At 45.3% G+C, this 15,923-nt stretch overlaps 1 protein-coding gene across 11 annotated transcripts in view; it reads left to right on the plus strand.

Annotated features, from left to right (window-relative positions):
• Tlk (Tousled-like kinase) overlaps positions 1-15,235 on the plus strand; it is a 137,229-nt gene extending 121,994 nt beyond the window's left edge. For 9 of the 11 annotated variants that reach the window (XM_084595016.1, XM_084595018.1, XM_084595019.1 and 6 more), the window contains 8 exons: positions 946-1,308; positions 4,472-4,553; positions 4,649-4,740; positions 4,882-4,971; positions 8,603-8,829; positions 8,993-9,243; positions 9,771-9,878; positions 12,050-15,235. In XM_084595016.1, coding sequence (XP_084451142.1) covers positions 946-1,308; positions 4,472-4,553; positions 4,649-4,740; positions 4,882-4,971; positions 8,603-8,829; positions 8,993-9,243; positions 9,771-9,878; positions 12,050-12,181 — 1,345 coding nt within the window. In that variant the 3' untranslated portion in view covers positions 12,182-15,235. The remainder of the gene's footprint in view (positions 1-945; positions 1,309-4,471; positions 4,554-4,648; positions 4,741-4,881; positions 4,972-8,602; positions 8,830-8,992; positions 9,244-9,770; positions 9,879-12,049) is intronic. The other 2 variants (XM_084595021.1, XM_084595011.1) reach the window with 1 other exon arrangement.
• Positions 15,236-15,923: the final 688 nt, after the last annotated feature.

The raw sequence follows: 15,923 nt of genomic DNA on the forward strand, positions 1-15,923 counted from the left end.
GAACGTTAACTCTATGAGCGTTAAATGATATGGGTAGAAAAATGGCACTTTCTAATTGATTACGAAAGAGAATAAACTACAGCCGCATATCAGGACATGTGATGGGCGACTGCACATTTGGGCAATGGTCTGGCATCAAGACAATGTTGATGAACTTGCCTATGCTTTGTCACGTCATCCAATCTTGAAGGCAAGCATTATGAATGCTTCCACTCAGGTGAACCATGTAGTGGTACCGGACCATCCATCCTGCATGTCCCCTTCAGACGCCAATTAAAGTTCTTTTTTTTTTTTTTTTTTTGCACTATGCACCATCACTAGACCAGGCAGAATTCAACTATAAAAGAATACGCAAAAATGTTTGTATTTCAATACATTTTATTTGCGTCCACATATGTGGACATGGCGCTTCAATGCTGCTACATGAATGAAAACATCACGACGTTTTCTGCATTTTCTAACTGCAATCAGCGTGTTACATACTGCTCTTGCACAAAATAATGGAGTGCCCCGAGCAGGATGCGCTATTGACAATTTCGGCATTATGACACTGTGTCTGCATTAGGGGACGCAAAGTCCGCTGGACCACTTTTACAAGTCCAAGGTAATGAAATCTGGCATGCAAATTCTGAGCACAGCAACCTGTTGAGCACAAGGTCATTTCTGGCAGTTGTGGCCATGTTTCAAAGGAGGCAATTCGCGAAAAATTTGGAATTTGTGCAGCAGATCTAGAGCTTTCCACTAATGGCTTGCCTCATCGTCTATACTTAGCCTGGGGGTACGTAAAAATGTGTAGTCGTCAAACGGCTGGCTTTGGCTTGTGCTTAGCGGAGGTGGTCCTGCGACACCGTGATGGCAGAAAAAAAACGTACAGCCATTTAAATGCATTGCTACTGGGAAGAATTGTCTGGTAAAGTGTTATTGTTTGGGGGTGTCCTCATGCAGGAAACAGGAGCAGATCACATCCGAGCGAGAGGAGATTGAGCGGCAGCGCAAGCTGTTGTGCAAGAAGAAACCCACTACGGGGCAGCCCAAGGGCAAGGGAATGATGGCGGCCAACAACGGGGCAAGCACAGCTTCGGCCTCGTTAGCAAACGGCGAGTTTGTGAAACCAGAGTCTCCTAAGGACCTGACACTGCTGCGACTTTCGTGGTACGAGTACTATGAGCAGGAGGAGATCCTCAAGTTGCGCCAGGTGTCGCTGAAGAAGGAGGACACGGACCTACAGCTTGAGCTCGAGAAGCTGGAGCGGGAACGGAATTTGCACATTCGAGAACTCAAGCGCATCCACAATGAGGACCAGTCCAGGTATGGATTGTGTTGCACCCGAGGCCCCATCTTTCTGTGCAACCCGCCTTTGCCAGAAGGGTTGTAGAGTGTGACGCAGCTTGTAGTTAGTGCTGACTTAGTTCGAACTGTGTTTATTGGCATGTTAGAGCAATTGTCCTACCGACCCATATACAGTCTTCAAGTTCACGTCGGTGTGCTCAAAAAGCACTGTGCTTCTTGTCTTTGTGGCTCATCGCCTAGCCCTCTTAAAAGTGTAATCAGCGGAGGTCGTCGTGATCAGTATTATTTGCATGACATGTCATACAAATAATGCCTCCTTCTCTTATTTCCTCCTCCTTCTCACCTTCACATTGTCGTGGCAACATGGTTTGGGTAGTGACAGTTACGTAAGATAGTAGCTGCTGATATTTAGGTAATCTGCTATGTTTAATTGATCACAGTTTGTCTCAGCTGTGTTATGGCACGTTTGTTTTAGTCAGCATCGTCCACAGAGTTTGTCTCAGCTGTGTTATGGCACGTTTGTTTTAGTCAGCATCGTCCACAGATACTTTCTATTGGATCTTGCGTGTAAAACATAAGGGGATGACATGCAATACAGAATTTAGAAACAGTGTTTCTAAATTAATAGTTTTTACTTTTCTTTGTAGTTTCTTGGACATTTGGCATTACAAAATGTGTGCCTTATCACAAACATACAGTCGAACCCACTTATAACAGTACCGGTTTTAACAATATATCGGATATAACAATGGGCAGCCACTGCACCGTCAGATTTGCCATGTTTTCTATGGTAAAATAAACCGCATATTACAATGTTATCTTATTACATTTCGGTCAACAAAAAGGCGGAAACACTGCGACCACAAAAGTATGCGTGTACTCGGAGATGCTGACAACACTGATGCAGCAGACAAAGAAGAATATTGAGACAGAGCTCATCGAGCCTATGCGTTGGTTGAGTGCGCCAAGGAGGAGGAGAGAATGCGTACGGCCCTGCTAGGCACTGCTGTTCTGCGGGAGAGCTTTGAGCACTCCCCCCTCCCCCCCGATACCGCCCTGGCTTAGGAAACTTGCGTCCTCTCTGCCTCTGCATGGTGGAGCAGTCCGTTCTGAGGGTGCGCTGCATTATCCTCCCCTATTTGCTTTGTCCAGGCCCCCGCTTTGCTTTTGCTCATGTTTTATGGCAGGCCTGTCGCAGCGTTCATGTGCGTCTTTCTACTGTGGTTCTCCTAATGTGCCATCATCATTGCCACGAACTTGTTGGCCATGGAATTTCCGTGAAAAGCAATGGGAGATCCTCTTTCAAGGAGCACAACACAGCCGGGGCAGAAGAGGAAGCGAACGGCAATACCGCTAGAAGTTAAGTGGAACATTGTACGTGAGCACAAGGAAGCCGTTAGTGTGCAACTTGGTGCACAAGTACGGCCCGACGAAACAGGCAGTATTGACAATCATCCGCAACACGCTTAAGATTGAGAATGAAAGCGATGCCAGTGCTGCCCATGCAATGGACGACGGTTAAGAAAGGGTTCAACACAAGCCCTACAAAGACATAGAACAGGCACTCTACCAGTGGTTCTTGAACGCCCATGCAGCGAACCTGCCGATTAGTGGTCCAATTTTAACGGAGTAGGTGAAGAACTTCACATACCTCCTGCGCAACACTGATTTCCAGCCTGGTGGTGTTTGGATTCAACGGTTCAAGGAGAGACATGGAATAGTCTGCAAGGCAGTCGTGGGCGAGGCAGGATTGCTCGATGTAGAGGCTAGGCAGAAGTGGCTTGAGGAAACACTGCCCTGCATCCGAGAACCATACGTGGACTGGGACTTGTACAATAGGGACGAGACTGGGCTATTTTTTTTTTCAGATGCTACCATCGAAGACACGCTGTCAAAGGCGATCCCTGTAAGTGTGGCAAGCAAAGAAAATTGCGCGTGACTGTTTTGTGTGCCAACATGGACGGCAGCGACAAGTGCCCCGCCTTCTTCATTGGGAAATTTAAGAATCCCCGTTGTTTTGTAGTGCCGTGAGGATCGCGGTTCGCTACCTTCATAACGGGAAAGTATGGGTGACGCATGAACTTTCTGCAAGTGGCTGGTCAAGTTTGATCAGCGGATGCAGCCCGAAGGCAGGAAGGTAGCATTGGTGCTCGGCAGTTGCACTGCGCACAAAACAGTTTAGAAGCTCTTCATGTGGAAGTTCTTTTCCTCTCGCCAAACACCACTGCAAGCTTGCAGCCTATGGATGCAGGCGTGCGTGCTTGCTTCAAGGCACTGTTATGCTGATATATTTTCAGCAAGTTTGCGCTGAACCTTAACATTTCTGTCCAAGAACGCCGATCAGCGCCACATTTGAAGATCTCGGTCCTAATCGCAGTGCAGTTCATTTTTGGTGCATGGGCAGAAGTAAGTTCCTCCACCATCATGAACTGCTTCAGGAAAGTGGGCTTCGCTGGAGGTAGCAGTGATGCGGAAGGTCGTGAAGCTCCTGCTGACACAGCGATGACTGAGCTTTGACTGAACAGTGAGCTGTAGTGACAACGACGCGTCGAGACTTGAGGAATTTTTATATGCCGATGATACAGTTGCGAGAACATGAAGAGCTGACCGAAGAGGTTATCGTCGCAGCAGTCACTGGTGCAGAAGACGATGACAGTAGCGACGGTGCAAGTTGCGTCTCACCAGGAGGCTTTGAGAATGATAGACTACTTGCGGGATTTTGTTTTTGCTAAGAACTTTCCACTGAACTATGTTCAGCAGTTGGATGCCCTGCAGAAAGATGTCGGCCAGATTGCCGTGACACAGACAACACTTACGGATTACGGGTTTCTTCCTGCTACGAAATAAAGTGTAATCTACCTCGTCATTAAATGTGTAGTTTATAATGTTTTCTTTGTTTTTTCGGCCTAAGCCGGTTATAACAATATTTCCATGGCACTTCAATATTGTTATAAGTGGGCTTGACTGTATTGCTGGAGGAAAACGAGGCATGTTAGCATGCATCACTTGAGCCTTTTGAGAGTGTTTGAGAATTTGCGCATTTCAGCACATATTTTGCAAATAAGGTTCTAACAATGTGTTGACACCTGTTTTTCAAGTGAAATGGAGTGAATTAATTTATTCATGTCTATCTGCTTTGGGTTAAGCTATTAAGGAATACTAATTCTGAGCATTGTTTCAGGTTTAACAATCACCCTGTCCTAAACGAGAGGTATCTGCTACTAATTTTGTTGGGCAAAGGAGGCTTCAGTGAAGTTCACAAGGTGAGCATTTGAGTTGATGTAGTGGTATATATGAATCATAAATCTCTGAAATTTAAAGTATGTGTATATATATATGTATATACATTTTCCTGCAGGCATTTGATCTTAAAGAGCAGAGGTATGTTGCCTGCAAAATCCACCAGCTAAACAAAGACTGGAAGGATGACAAGAAGGCAAACTACATCAAGTGAGTTTGAGCATACTGGTCCCATTCGTCGAAAGTATTGGCCGTAATATGTGTGGAGGAGGCATAGTTATTATTCACTCTGTCCGCAGCATGACAGCGAAATGTCTGATAACAGTGCAGCAAGTTGTCTTCTTATTTCAGGCATGCACTGAGGGAGTACAACATTCACAAGGCCTTAGATCACCCCAGGGTTGTAAAGCTTTACGACGTCTTCGAAATAGACCCAAACTCGTAAGTGGCTTTCTCATCTAGGGACCTATGTTCAGGGACCTATGACCTTTAGTCTCTTGCTCTTTTCTTTTCTTCTGCCATTCAGGTTATCACCTTGTGGGGGGTAAGCTTTTACCAATATGCATATTAAAAATCTGCATTGAAAACGCTGTTTGCTTTTACCAATATGCATATTAAAAATTGCATTGAAAACACTGTTTTCTGGGTGGGCAAGAAGACCCTTTCCCTAATATTTATGCTGATTCACCCACAATTGTCGAACAGTGAGCAGAAATTGATGTAGCTCATGCATCTTGAATGACAGAAACTGTACACTGTGCGATTATGGGGGAAAATATAACAGGTGCTTCCTCATTTGTTCAGATTTCATTTTTGCCTTCACGGTGTTTCCTCACATTGCGCATCACGCTCGGATTTTGTGTGTAGCACAGGTAAATAGCCAAAACTCCCGATCGTGACTATACTCCCAGGACAACATTTTGTGGCTATGCAGACAAGGCTACAGGGGCGGAGCTTTCGTCGCAGGGCTACTGCAACAAGTAGTTCTGGTGTATCTGGCCTCAGTTATAGTCTCTATTTCAGTTCCTCCTTTACTTGAAATAGTTTTCGAGCTGGCAACGACGCAGAAGTGTACTTCCTTACACCACCAAAGGCCTACGGGAACGTAAATTCACATTAAATGAATATCCCAGGATACATACATTGCCGTAACTAGCGCATTACAAAAGTGTACAGAAACCAGCGGGTAGGTGCAGCTGAAGCAGCCGATGCATGCTTCGAGAGATTTCTGACAGATTGCGCAGCCATCGCATTTACACGACATAATGTTCTGGCCTTGAAATGCACTGCACTAACACTGTACTGGCTTGTATTGTAGTGTAATCATGATGTTATAATGTGAATATTTCTGTATTTCTGTGGTGATGCAGTGGTTAGGGCGCTCGACTACTGTGCCCAGGGATGCGGGATCGAATCCCGACTGCGGCGGCCGCTTTTCGATGGAGGCGAAAAGCTAGGTGCCCGTGTACTGTGCAATGTCGGTGCACGTTAAAGAACCCCAGGTGGTCGAAATTTCCTGAGCCTTCCACTACGACGTCTACCATAGCCTAAGTCGCGCTTTTGGACGTTAGAACCCCTAAAAGCAAAGCAAGACCAAATCGTTTCTATAATGATGTAATATTCCAAAGCACGAGCCGCAAAATTCCTGAAGGGACTATATTCTGCTGCACAGTGAGCTGATGCGTTTCGGCTCTGTAGCGTTGGCTTCATAGTCGCAAAAAGTCCACGAGTATAGCTGACAGATTGCTAGCATGCACACTTTCGATTTTTGTTTCTCTTATTTTTCGGCAGTTATGGTGGGGTGTGGCCAATGCACGTGACTGGCATTTTTCTGGAAATATTTTCTGCCAACATGCAAAATCATTTCTTGCCTCAAAAGTGGCATTGTCAGAGCGTGCCAATAAAGCGTGTTACCAGAGCTATCTTTATAAACTGAGTCTATATCCATGCCTTGACTCGAACCGCCATCCTTCCATGTCCCAGCCGAGCGCCCTAACCTCTACTCCACTGGAACTTCCTGTGAACGTGTCCATAATTTTCCTTGTTTAGCGTAAGAAATCTGGAATGCATTGAGGGACATAAAAGATTACAACGTTAAAAGAAAATAACGACAATAAAATTATTTTTAAATTACAAAAATTGCAACAAAAAAATGACACGTTTAGTGTCACAACAGCAACAACACTCGCATTTCTCAAGTGCTGATTTTGCAGTGCTCCCAAATTTTTATGGTAAATATTTATTATGTATACTTATATTGCACAGTGCACTGAAAGTATTAATGGTACAACCTGTGCCGAAACAGCAGAGCAGGTTAACCATCCAAAGTAAAACTGGTAGCCTAGCATCCATGGTCCTATATATTCTTCTAAGACAGCTTAGCCGATACCGACACTTTGGTAAACAACCTACTGCTATCTGTGTGGAGTGGCCATTGCTGCGGCTGCATTTCCGTGTGCGTCGCTGTGAAAGGCCTTGCGGAAGTTACTTATGCGTTCAACCTCACCTAGGCAACACTGCCAGCCCAATCCAATCCATTCTTAACTTCCAAAAACATAGCAAACATTACGGCGCTTACCCAGATGGATGATCACTGTGAGCGACACATTGAATGTGCCCCACCAAAAGAGTACCATATTTACTCGCATAATGCTCGCACTTATTGCGCAGAAAATTGATGCGAAGTTGGGGGTGCGGTAATTATGCGGGAAAATTTTCAAGCAGATGTTTTGGAGTACCAAGAGCAAATCTAAATAGATGGAAATTGGGATTCTTAGGCCAGCTATTGTAGATGTAACCAAAACATTACTTTCAAGCAGAACTTATTTTTCTTATAAAAGTACAGGGTCTCCCTAAGTATGAATTGCTGAAGCACTTTATTTACTGCACTCAGCCTCGCCATCACTCCTGCGCTTCGTGGTATAATGTTCACAGCAGACCATACAGTTCTACTCTTGATCAGTCTTGATCAGAGTCCGTGTTGACACTGCAATCGCCGTCTCCAAATTGTATGCAGAACTCGTTGGCGCAGAAGTGCCTACTGGCAGCACGGTTGCCATGCTCTAGCGCATTCGAAAGCATTCAGCTTAAAATCGGCTATATAGCTTGCGTACTGCCCTGTCACGATGCGGCATCAAGAACACAGTAGCCAGTAGGACAAAACAAGTAACGCGGACAGAACGAAGGAAAAATGATGAGACACGAACACACCTCACAACATCGTGGAATGAAGGCTACACGATGACTCAACAAGCATAACCTATGATGATATACTCGAGCACGCTATTGCCGCCTGATAGCGTGCCCACACAACAAGGCCAACTAGTTTCAGTAGCACTCCAAAGATGGCCCTTGCTATTTCTAGCAGAATTCTTGCGTAGTAGTAATTTTGGTGGTGCGGTGATCATACGAGAGGGGGAAAAAATCCAATTTTCGACCGCCATTGGGGGGGGGGGGGGATGGGGGGGTGCAAGCATTATGCGAGTAAATACGGTATATGGCCGCTCTCTAAACGTGAGCTGGTACCAAAATGAAATAAGTCAGTTGCGAACAGAGAAAACGGCGGCAGCGGGCACCGATCAGTATGCATTGGCGATGTAACGGAAATACATGGCAGCAGCTCGCCGACATCCTGGTGCACACATCAAAGCACGATTGGTCCAGTCGGGGCTAGATGTAATTTCCATGTTCACTGCACTCACTTTACTCTTTTCTTTTTATTGCACCTTGCATCATAACCGGGCTGTTGGAGAAACATTGCCCCCCCCCCCCCTCCCTCTCACTTTTTTTTTGCCCTGTGCCCCCCTGCCAACGCCCATGAGTTGCACTAGCTCAGCCCTACCCTCCTGCCTACCTGTGCAAAGCACTTCATTCTTAAAAACGCGGGAGAGGTCCTACTAATTGAAAAACAAAAGGTGACTATGCTGTTGTAACAGTCAGCTATGCCCCTGCCCAATCTTTCAGTGAGAAGTGGGCCTAGTCTCAGTTTTGTTAACTGCCTGTTGTGAGCTGTTCTTTTTGAGAGCACTTCTGCCTACTCACAATTGTGTGCGCATGCATTTCCTTTCTGCAGATTAACATCACATGGAGCAACTGAATTTGTGTCCTCCACTCCCTGTTGTTTACGCAGCTTCTGCACAGTGCTGGAGTACTGCGACGGACACGACCTGGACTTCTACCTCAAGCAGCACAAGTGCATCCCCGAACGGGAGGCACGCTGCATCGTCATGCAGGTGGTGCATGCCCTCAAGTATCTCAACGAGATAAAGCCACCCATCATCCACTACGACCTCAAACCTGGTGAGAGTAGCTTCATCTTCGACCTCGCATCAAGGAGGCGTCTAATGAACCCGCTCATACTTTGGTTGCATTTACCTCACGCTAGCCTTGCTTAGCTGCACTGTTGTAATGATGTTGTTTTGAAACATTGCATTCTTAATGTGTGTGTGTGTGTGACTTGCAGGTAACATCCTTCTGGGCAGTGGTAGCCTAAGTGGCGAGATCAAGATCACAGACTTTGGTCTGAGCAAGATCATGGATGATGACAATTACAGCCCGGAGTATGGAATGGACCTAACCTCACAGGGTGCTGGCACCTACTGGTATTTGCCCCCGGAATGCTTTGTTGTGGGCAAGACGCCGCCGAAGATCTCTTCCAAAGTCGATGTCTGGAGTGTGGGTGTCATCTTCTATCAATGCCTCTATGGCAAAAAGGTGGGCGTTCTCTCCTGTCTTCGGCCTGAATTTTTTTACTACTTTGCCAGAGCAAAGGCTTTAGTTATATGCATAGGTATAGTAAAACAGGGATCTGCCCGAATTGTTTTACTACTTTGCCAGGGCAAAGGTTTCAGTTCTGTGCATAGGTATAGTAAAGCAGGTAATTGTATCCTGCAATATTGACACCGAACGACAGGAAATCCACTGGAAGGTAAAGAATGATTAAATGTGCTACAAACAACAGAAAGGGCAAAGGTGGCTGACTGGGGAGTCAAGTGTCCGTAAGCTTCTTGGAATAGGATGGGACGTAATGCTCAAAACACATAGTACATCCATGTTTGCACAGTTTCTGAACGCCTCAATGCACGAGAGACATGGGGGAGGAATGCTACAGACCAGTCAGCTTATTGCCCGTCATGTACTAGACATTCATGAATGTGAAATACACACATGCACGCGTGTACACTTTTTGTCTAACCTGGCCTTGTGTGCTTTTTGTCATAATTGGTGTGCTTTTTTTGCAGCCTTTCGGACACAATCAGTCCCAGGCAACCATTTTGGAAGAAAACACGATTCTGAAAGCAACGGACGTGGAGTTTCCTGCAAAGCCTGCTGTCAGTAACGAAGCTAAGGTGAGTTTTCACAACTTGGCCTGGAAAGTAGAGGGCGACAACGATTATGCCAGGAGTAGTGTCGGCAAAATGCAGGGATGGGTCCTGGCTTCTCAGAGTACAATAACATGGAATTGCACCTGGCATTGTCAGCACTTTGTACGTCTTATATAATAGTCGAATAATTTTTTGGCCTTCATAAAGACTGGTCGGAAGAGTAGCAGAACAGTTGAAAGAAAACTGTCGCACAAATGACAGCGAACTTCATTGTGCCCAGAATAGAAACGTTTGTACTCAGTGGAGTACTTCTAGCAGTCTTTCTTTGCAAGTTGCATAGAACAGTGTGGGCCACCTGCGAGTGCTGCTGCCTTTGCTTTGCTTTCTAGCCGGCAGTTGAGAGCCACACACAAACTGCAACTAACCAGGTGTAAGAAGGGGCACCTGGTTTGCACAAGGCATGTGACCGTGCTGTATGGTGGTTGCCCTGATTGTCATTTTAATGGTATGATGTTCACACGCTCACACACTGTTATTCAAGAAGCAAATTTTTGTACGTTATTAGTGTTTAGTACTTTTCATTTCTGTTCTTGGCAGCTGTTGGTGATGTGCCATAGTAAATCTTCACTTACACCATGTCGTGAAGCTCGCTTGAAAAGCAGCAGTTCACCGAGGAATGGACAGCAGTAAGGCAGTAAAAGATTTGTAGAGCCAAGACTATCAGTTCAGCTCATTATTCAGCGAAAAATTGTTGGCATTGGTGGCTGAGAGGTGTGGAGTGGCAGGCTCATTTGGCATTTCAGAGGCAACTGCCTGGTGGGCCATCCCGGAGGTCGTCTCATAAGCCAGGTTCTGGCATCTCTTATATACCCGGCCTATGCCTTTTCTTTCACTCATTGGTGGCCAGCACCCGCTTTTGGCTTGAGCACTCGGCTACACTCCTACATGGTAGACCTGGCACACCACGCGAGGCCGACGGGCAAGGCCTCAATACCAAGCGGAAACGTTTCTACTAAGTGCGACCAGTACACGCACTCACCACCGAACTCGTCTGAGGGCTGGCCACTAGCATTTCTTCGCGACAACGCAAGCACCCCAACTCCGCAGTTTTGACTGCCCCTTTCCTCTCCCAACAGGCTCTTTGGGTCCGGTATGCGGGGCTTTGCTGGGTTTTTTTTTGGTCAGCACGAGGAGTGCACTTTAAAGGTCGCACATCATTTCATCGCAAAATTCGGGTCAACGACGGCTAAGCTACAGAAGCAAAGCCATTGCATCTTTCGCTGTAAAATGTGCCAGGCCAGCAGAAATTTTCAAAAGGTAGTGCCTGCACAGAGATCTGCATTTAGGACTTGCTGTTTTAGGGCAAGAATGAATCTGACTTCCAAAAAATCTGTATTGTTTAAATACGTGATTCTCACATTTTATTATGTATCTAAAGGCAATAGTTAATAAATGAGAAAGATTATCTTAATTACATTATTCAATTGCAAAATACAAAATTGCCTACTGTGTGCCAGCTAGAGATGGCTGGCAGCTGTGTACAAGCGGTTTCTCTGGCCTACCTCAAATGTTTTATGATATTTTAACCCTTGGGCTAAAGTTAGCTTGACACCCTGTATACGTCGATATCTCAAATTTTGCTGTGTGAAATTTGGCGGCAGCTGTATGTCACTGTTTGCTACCAGTCCCGCACCATCCCTTGCTCTGTGATCTAAGACTTATCGATGGAATGTTCACTCTTACAATGGCTACTCTGTGAAATGGGGTCATGCACTGATATGCTTTCACTCTTTTGTCAGATGTGCTCATGGTGTGAATCCAGCCAGCAGAGTCTATTTGTTTTTATTGCGGATTATTGCTGCATCTCTGTGTGTATTGGTTGGCTCGGCTGCAAAAGGAGGTTGGCGTTTTCGCAGGGCCTTTTTTTTTTTTCATGCAGGTCCTAGTCAGGATCACTGTTGCGAGTTTGCTTCGCTATCTCTCTGACCTCGAGTCATATGATTGGTAGAAACATTGGAACCAGAAGTGACATTCGATTCCGGTGTTTCCACTGATCAGTGGAAACTCGGATAACGATGCAAATTCGAAATATGGGCTCAGCTAAGTGGCATGTATGACAAGGGGGTGTAACTTAGTTGCAAACGTTGATGGAGGCAGCATTCCAAGACGACCGTTCTTGTTTCTTTTTTCTGCAGCAATTCATCCGCCGCTGCTTGCAGTATCGCAAAGAAGACCGCATAGACGTGTTCAGCTTGTCCAATGAGGAGTACCTGAAACCAAACTATTCAAAACACGGGCGGCAGGCCAGTGCCTCTGACAAGTCGTAGCTCGGGGCCTAATAATGGACACCTATGTGAAACTAGGAGGAAGACAAAGAAACAAATGAGGACACGCGGCCACCACCGTCAGCACCACCAGACGAGCAAAACCAAAACAGCGACGGTTGCGCACTGCTCCTGGAGCAGTCCCCGGCAGTTTGTTGTTGCTGTTGTTCCGGGGTGTCCTCTGCTGCGACCAGGTGGAGACCGCATGCACGTTCCTGCGACGATGACACCGCCGCCATGAGATGCGTGCGGCTGGGTCCTGACTGCGTTAGTGGAGGGAGGAAGCATGTGACTGGACTGGTGATAGCGTGTCCCTGCTTTCCTCCCCCTCTTCCCCCTTTCCAAACGCATCATGTATTCTCCTCCTCTCTTGCTGCCTGAGATCGTTTGCCTTGGCGCCCTCAGCGTCGGGGATGTGCGTACATGTGTGTGAATATACGTGTGAGAGGGGATCTTCCTTCTCCTCTTCCTGTACTACTTCTCTTCCCTCACCTGTCTAATATACCCCTTCTCTCTCTCCTTTCCCTTTCCGTCTACACTGTCATGAAATACGTGCTGCCAGCTGCTGGCACAGACTGCTGAGATATGCCAAGTACAGACGTACAGATGTGACCAATCAGCTGTGCTTGGTGGCATGCCACTTGTTCTTCATTAGCATGCTCTATTCACTGTTACAAGGCCTGTAAAATATTTTTGAGTCTTTTTTTTTTTTTTTTTTTCGCTTGAGGTGTTTGAATTTTTTGTTTCAAAGCAAAGCAGGAATCACCCAGTGCATGAAATGAAGCAACATTTTGCGTTGTTTTTGGCCTGGTTGTTTCTTTTGTTAATTGAGAGAGCTTATGAGAACCTGTTGTGTTTTATCAGGTGCTGTAAATCCATTGCAAAGCCACACAAAAAAGTTGGAAGAATGAAAACTGTGGTATCCTACCGGCTTCAGAAGAGGCCTGTTTTTCCTTCTTCTGGTGTCATCAGATGAACCCAGTCACTCGATGAATTTGTCATTTCATCTTTGTATGCTTGGCATTTTTATTCCATTGGTACTGCATTGAGCGCTTGCCACTCATGTATGATGAAAAATGATCACTAAAGCCACTTCATTTTTGTTGTTCTCTGTGTACACAATTCAGTGTGTCCTTTGAAGTTTGTGGAGGTGATTTTTTCCACCACGGGCCGTGCTGCTAAACCTTCTACATTCTTCTAGTTTTGCACAACTTAAAATAGTGTTGCAGGCAATGCCTTTTACTAAACCTATAGTGCGGTGCACATTTTTTTTTCCTACCCATTTCTTATACATTGGTAGCAATGACTTTTTACAAACTTTATTTTGTTTCTTCGAGGTGAAACCAGCATTATGAGGTCTGAACAGCCAATGTCAGCCTCTTATGCAAGGGAGGGAGGGGTAGGGGGGACCTTTAACTGTGGCTAAATGCCGAAGAAATGCAACTCATTTTTGAACAAAACTCTCAAGTCTATGTTTTACACATTGGTAACTTCTTTTTTTCCCCTGTAAGGAGCCTGCTGACAGTAATATCAGTGGAATACAGACACTGGCTTTTAGATTTTGGTATCACTGACCATGGATGTGTGATGATATGCCTTTTTTTTTTTTTTTTTTTTTCCCTCTTCACCTCATCTTTCCATAATTGCAGGCACTTCTGTGCAGAATCTTGCAATGCACTGGACATGGTGTTGCTTGTAATTAGTATGCAAGTGGCCCATCCCATGAGCTCCTTAACACATTTCCTTTTTGCTTCTTTTTCAAGCACTTAGTTGTGGCTGTCAGCCATGTCTGGGTGTAATGCCTGTGTTCAGTCCTTTTTTCTTTTTTTTCTTGTGCTTGAGAGGGTTTTTTCCTCCTCTACCTCTGTCTTGAATGTATAGCAATATAGTGAGCACTGGCAGATATTGTAGGTTCGTTTTGTTAATGGTTATGTGTTGAGAGACCGTATGTCCTAGGAATGTTTTTTTTTTTTTTTTCTTATTCTCAGCTTTACACCAGTCTTTTTTTTTTTTTTTTCCACCCGTGAGGGGAACAATGCAAACTTTTCCGTTGATGAATCTGGTGGGCAGGCGTGATGCATCTTTCTCAACGAAGGAGACTTTATCCTTTTAGAGATTGACATTTTTTTTTTTTAATAAACATTCATTTGCGTCTTTTGGTGCGATGTTGAGTCAACTCGGGGAGCACACTTTCTAGTCAAGCCCCATCGTCCTTTAACCCCCCCCCCCCCCTCCCTCCTACCTTCATTTTGTTTTCAACATTAGTAGTTAAATACACACATACACATACATACACATCATATATGAACAGCGGCACATCTTGCCCATCTCTGTACGACTCTGTGATGACTTACTACTGCCGGTAGAAAAAAAAACATCTCGAGAGAGAGACTTCTGCCTCGAGATCTTGGAGCTCTTGGGATGGAGTAGCCAGGAGTGAATGTATGTAATCATGATCATTATCGTTGTCATTTGCTGCCTTTACTTCCACCTTTTTTTTCTGCCATGTTGCAGTAGAGAAAACAAAGAACCTTTTCTGTTAATACTTGTTCTTTTGCCTTTCTTCTTCGTCTGCTCTTTGTTGCGAGTGCTGCATCATGAGCAGACTCTGAGGAGTGGCAGAAACGTGGTAGTGCTGCTGTTGTGCTTAGAAGAGAAGAGAGGAAGAAGGAGAAAGAGAAGGATGAAGAAAGGAGAGTGGCTTCATTGCGAAGTGTGTACAAAGTGGTGTGCGCGTGTGTGTGCAAACTGTGCTCACCTTTCTTCTCTCCGATTTGGGCTTGTTGGTACATAGCAGACATTTTTTTAAAAGTGAAGCAAAGCGGGGCAGCGCAGAGAAGACTGTGCGATGTTGCTTTCCCTGCTCGAGGACTGACGGCTGCTGTCGCTGCCACCACAGTGATGATGGATGCGAGGGGCACGCTGCGTGTTTTTGTTGGGAGTGGAAGGACTTTAGCCGACACAGATGCACCATCTCCAAATTCCTCTGCGGGGATGTTTCTGTGTTTATTTATTTTTAAGTTTTGCCCAGTAAAAACAAGGAAAAAAAAAACTGTACTGGTGGTTGTAGTCTCCTTTCTTGTGGCCGGCATGAGCGCACTTAGCTATTGCGCACTGTCAAGGTCGAGATGTTTTATTTTGGGCAGTAGTCCCAAGGAGGTAAGTGCAGCATTGTGTTGAATTATTGCAGTTAAAATGACAAAATATTGCTCAGGATTGGGTGCATGAAAGATGCAACAATTTTCCTTTCGGAAAAGGTATCCTGGCTAATCTAGGCTTAGTAAACCCGCCTAAAAGTTACCCAGATAAGGTTCTTCGAAGCTTGGCATCTTCCAGTGTCGCTTCACTGGCACAGTTGTGTCGATCTCTTTTTGCAGACTCCAGTTAGGTGCAAGCTTATGAATGCAGCTTGCAATTTGCATTTCGGAACTGCAGGGAGCAGTAAGCTTCCTATCAAATTAATGTTTACACTGTGGACTGGTGCCAGTCTGTACTTAGAGGTTCACTTCATAATTTTTTGTTTGAACTTTTCGAGTTTCATTGGCTTGCTGAAACTGTGCATAATGGCTTTATAAATCCTCGTGGAAGGATATGCATATCAAACGGCGGAAATCCAAGACAGAAAATTGAATGCCAATTGTTCGTTTAGTAATGAAAAATTGAAAAATTGTAGGCTTTTAACATACTTTTAGTATGATGCGCAAAATATTTTGTGCATAGAAGGAAGTTGATTGAGATGGCATGC

The sequence above is a fragment of the Amblyomma maculatum genome, chromosome 2 (genome assembly GCF_055883805.1).
Source record: "Amblyomma maculatum isolate TAMU_Amacu chromosome 2, ASM5588380v1, whole genome shotgun sequence".
NCBI lineage: Eukaryota > Metazoa > Arthropoda > Arachnida > Ixodida > Ixodidae > Amblyomma > Amblyomma maculatum.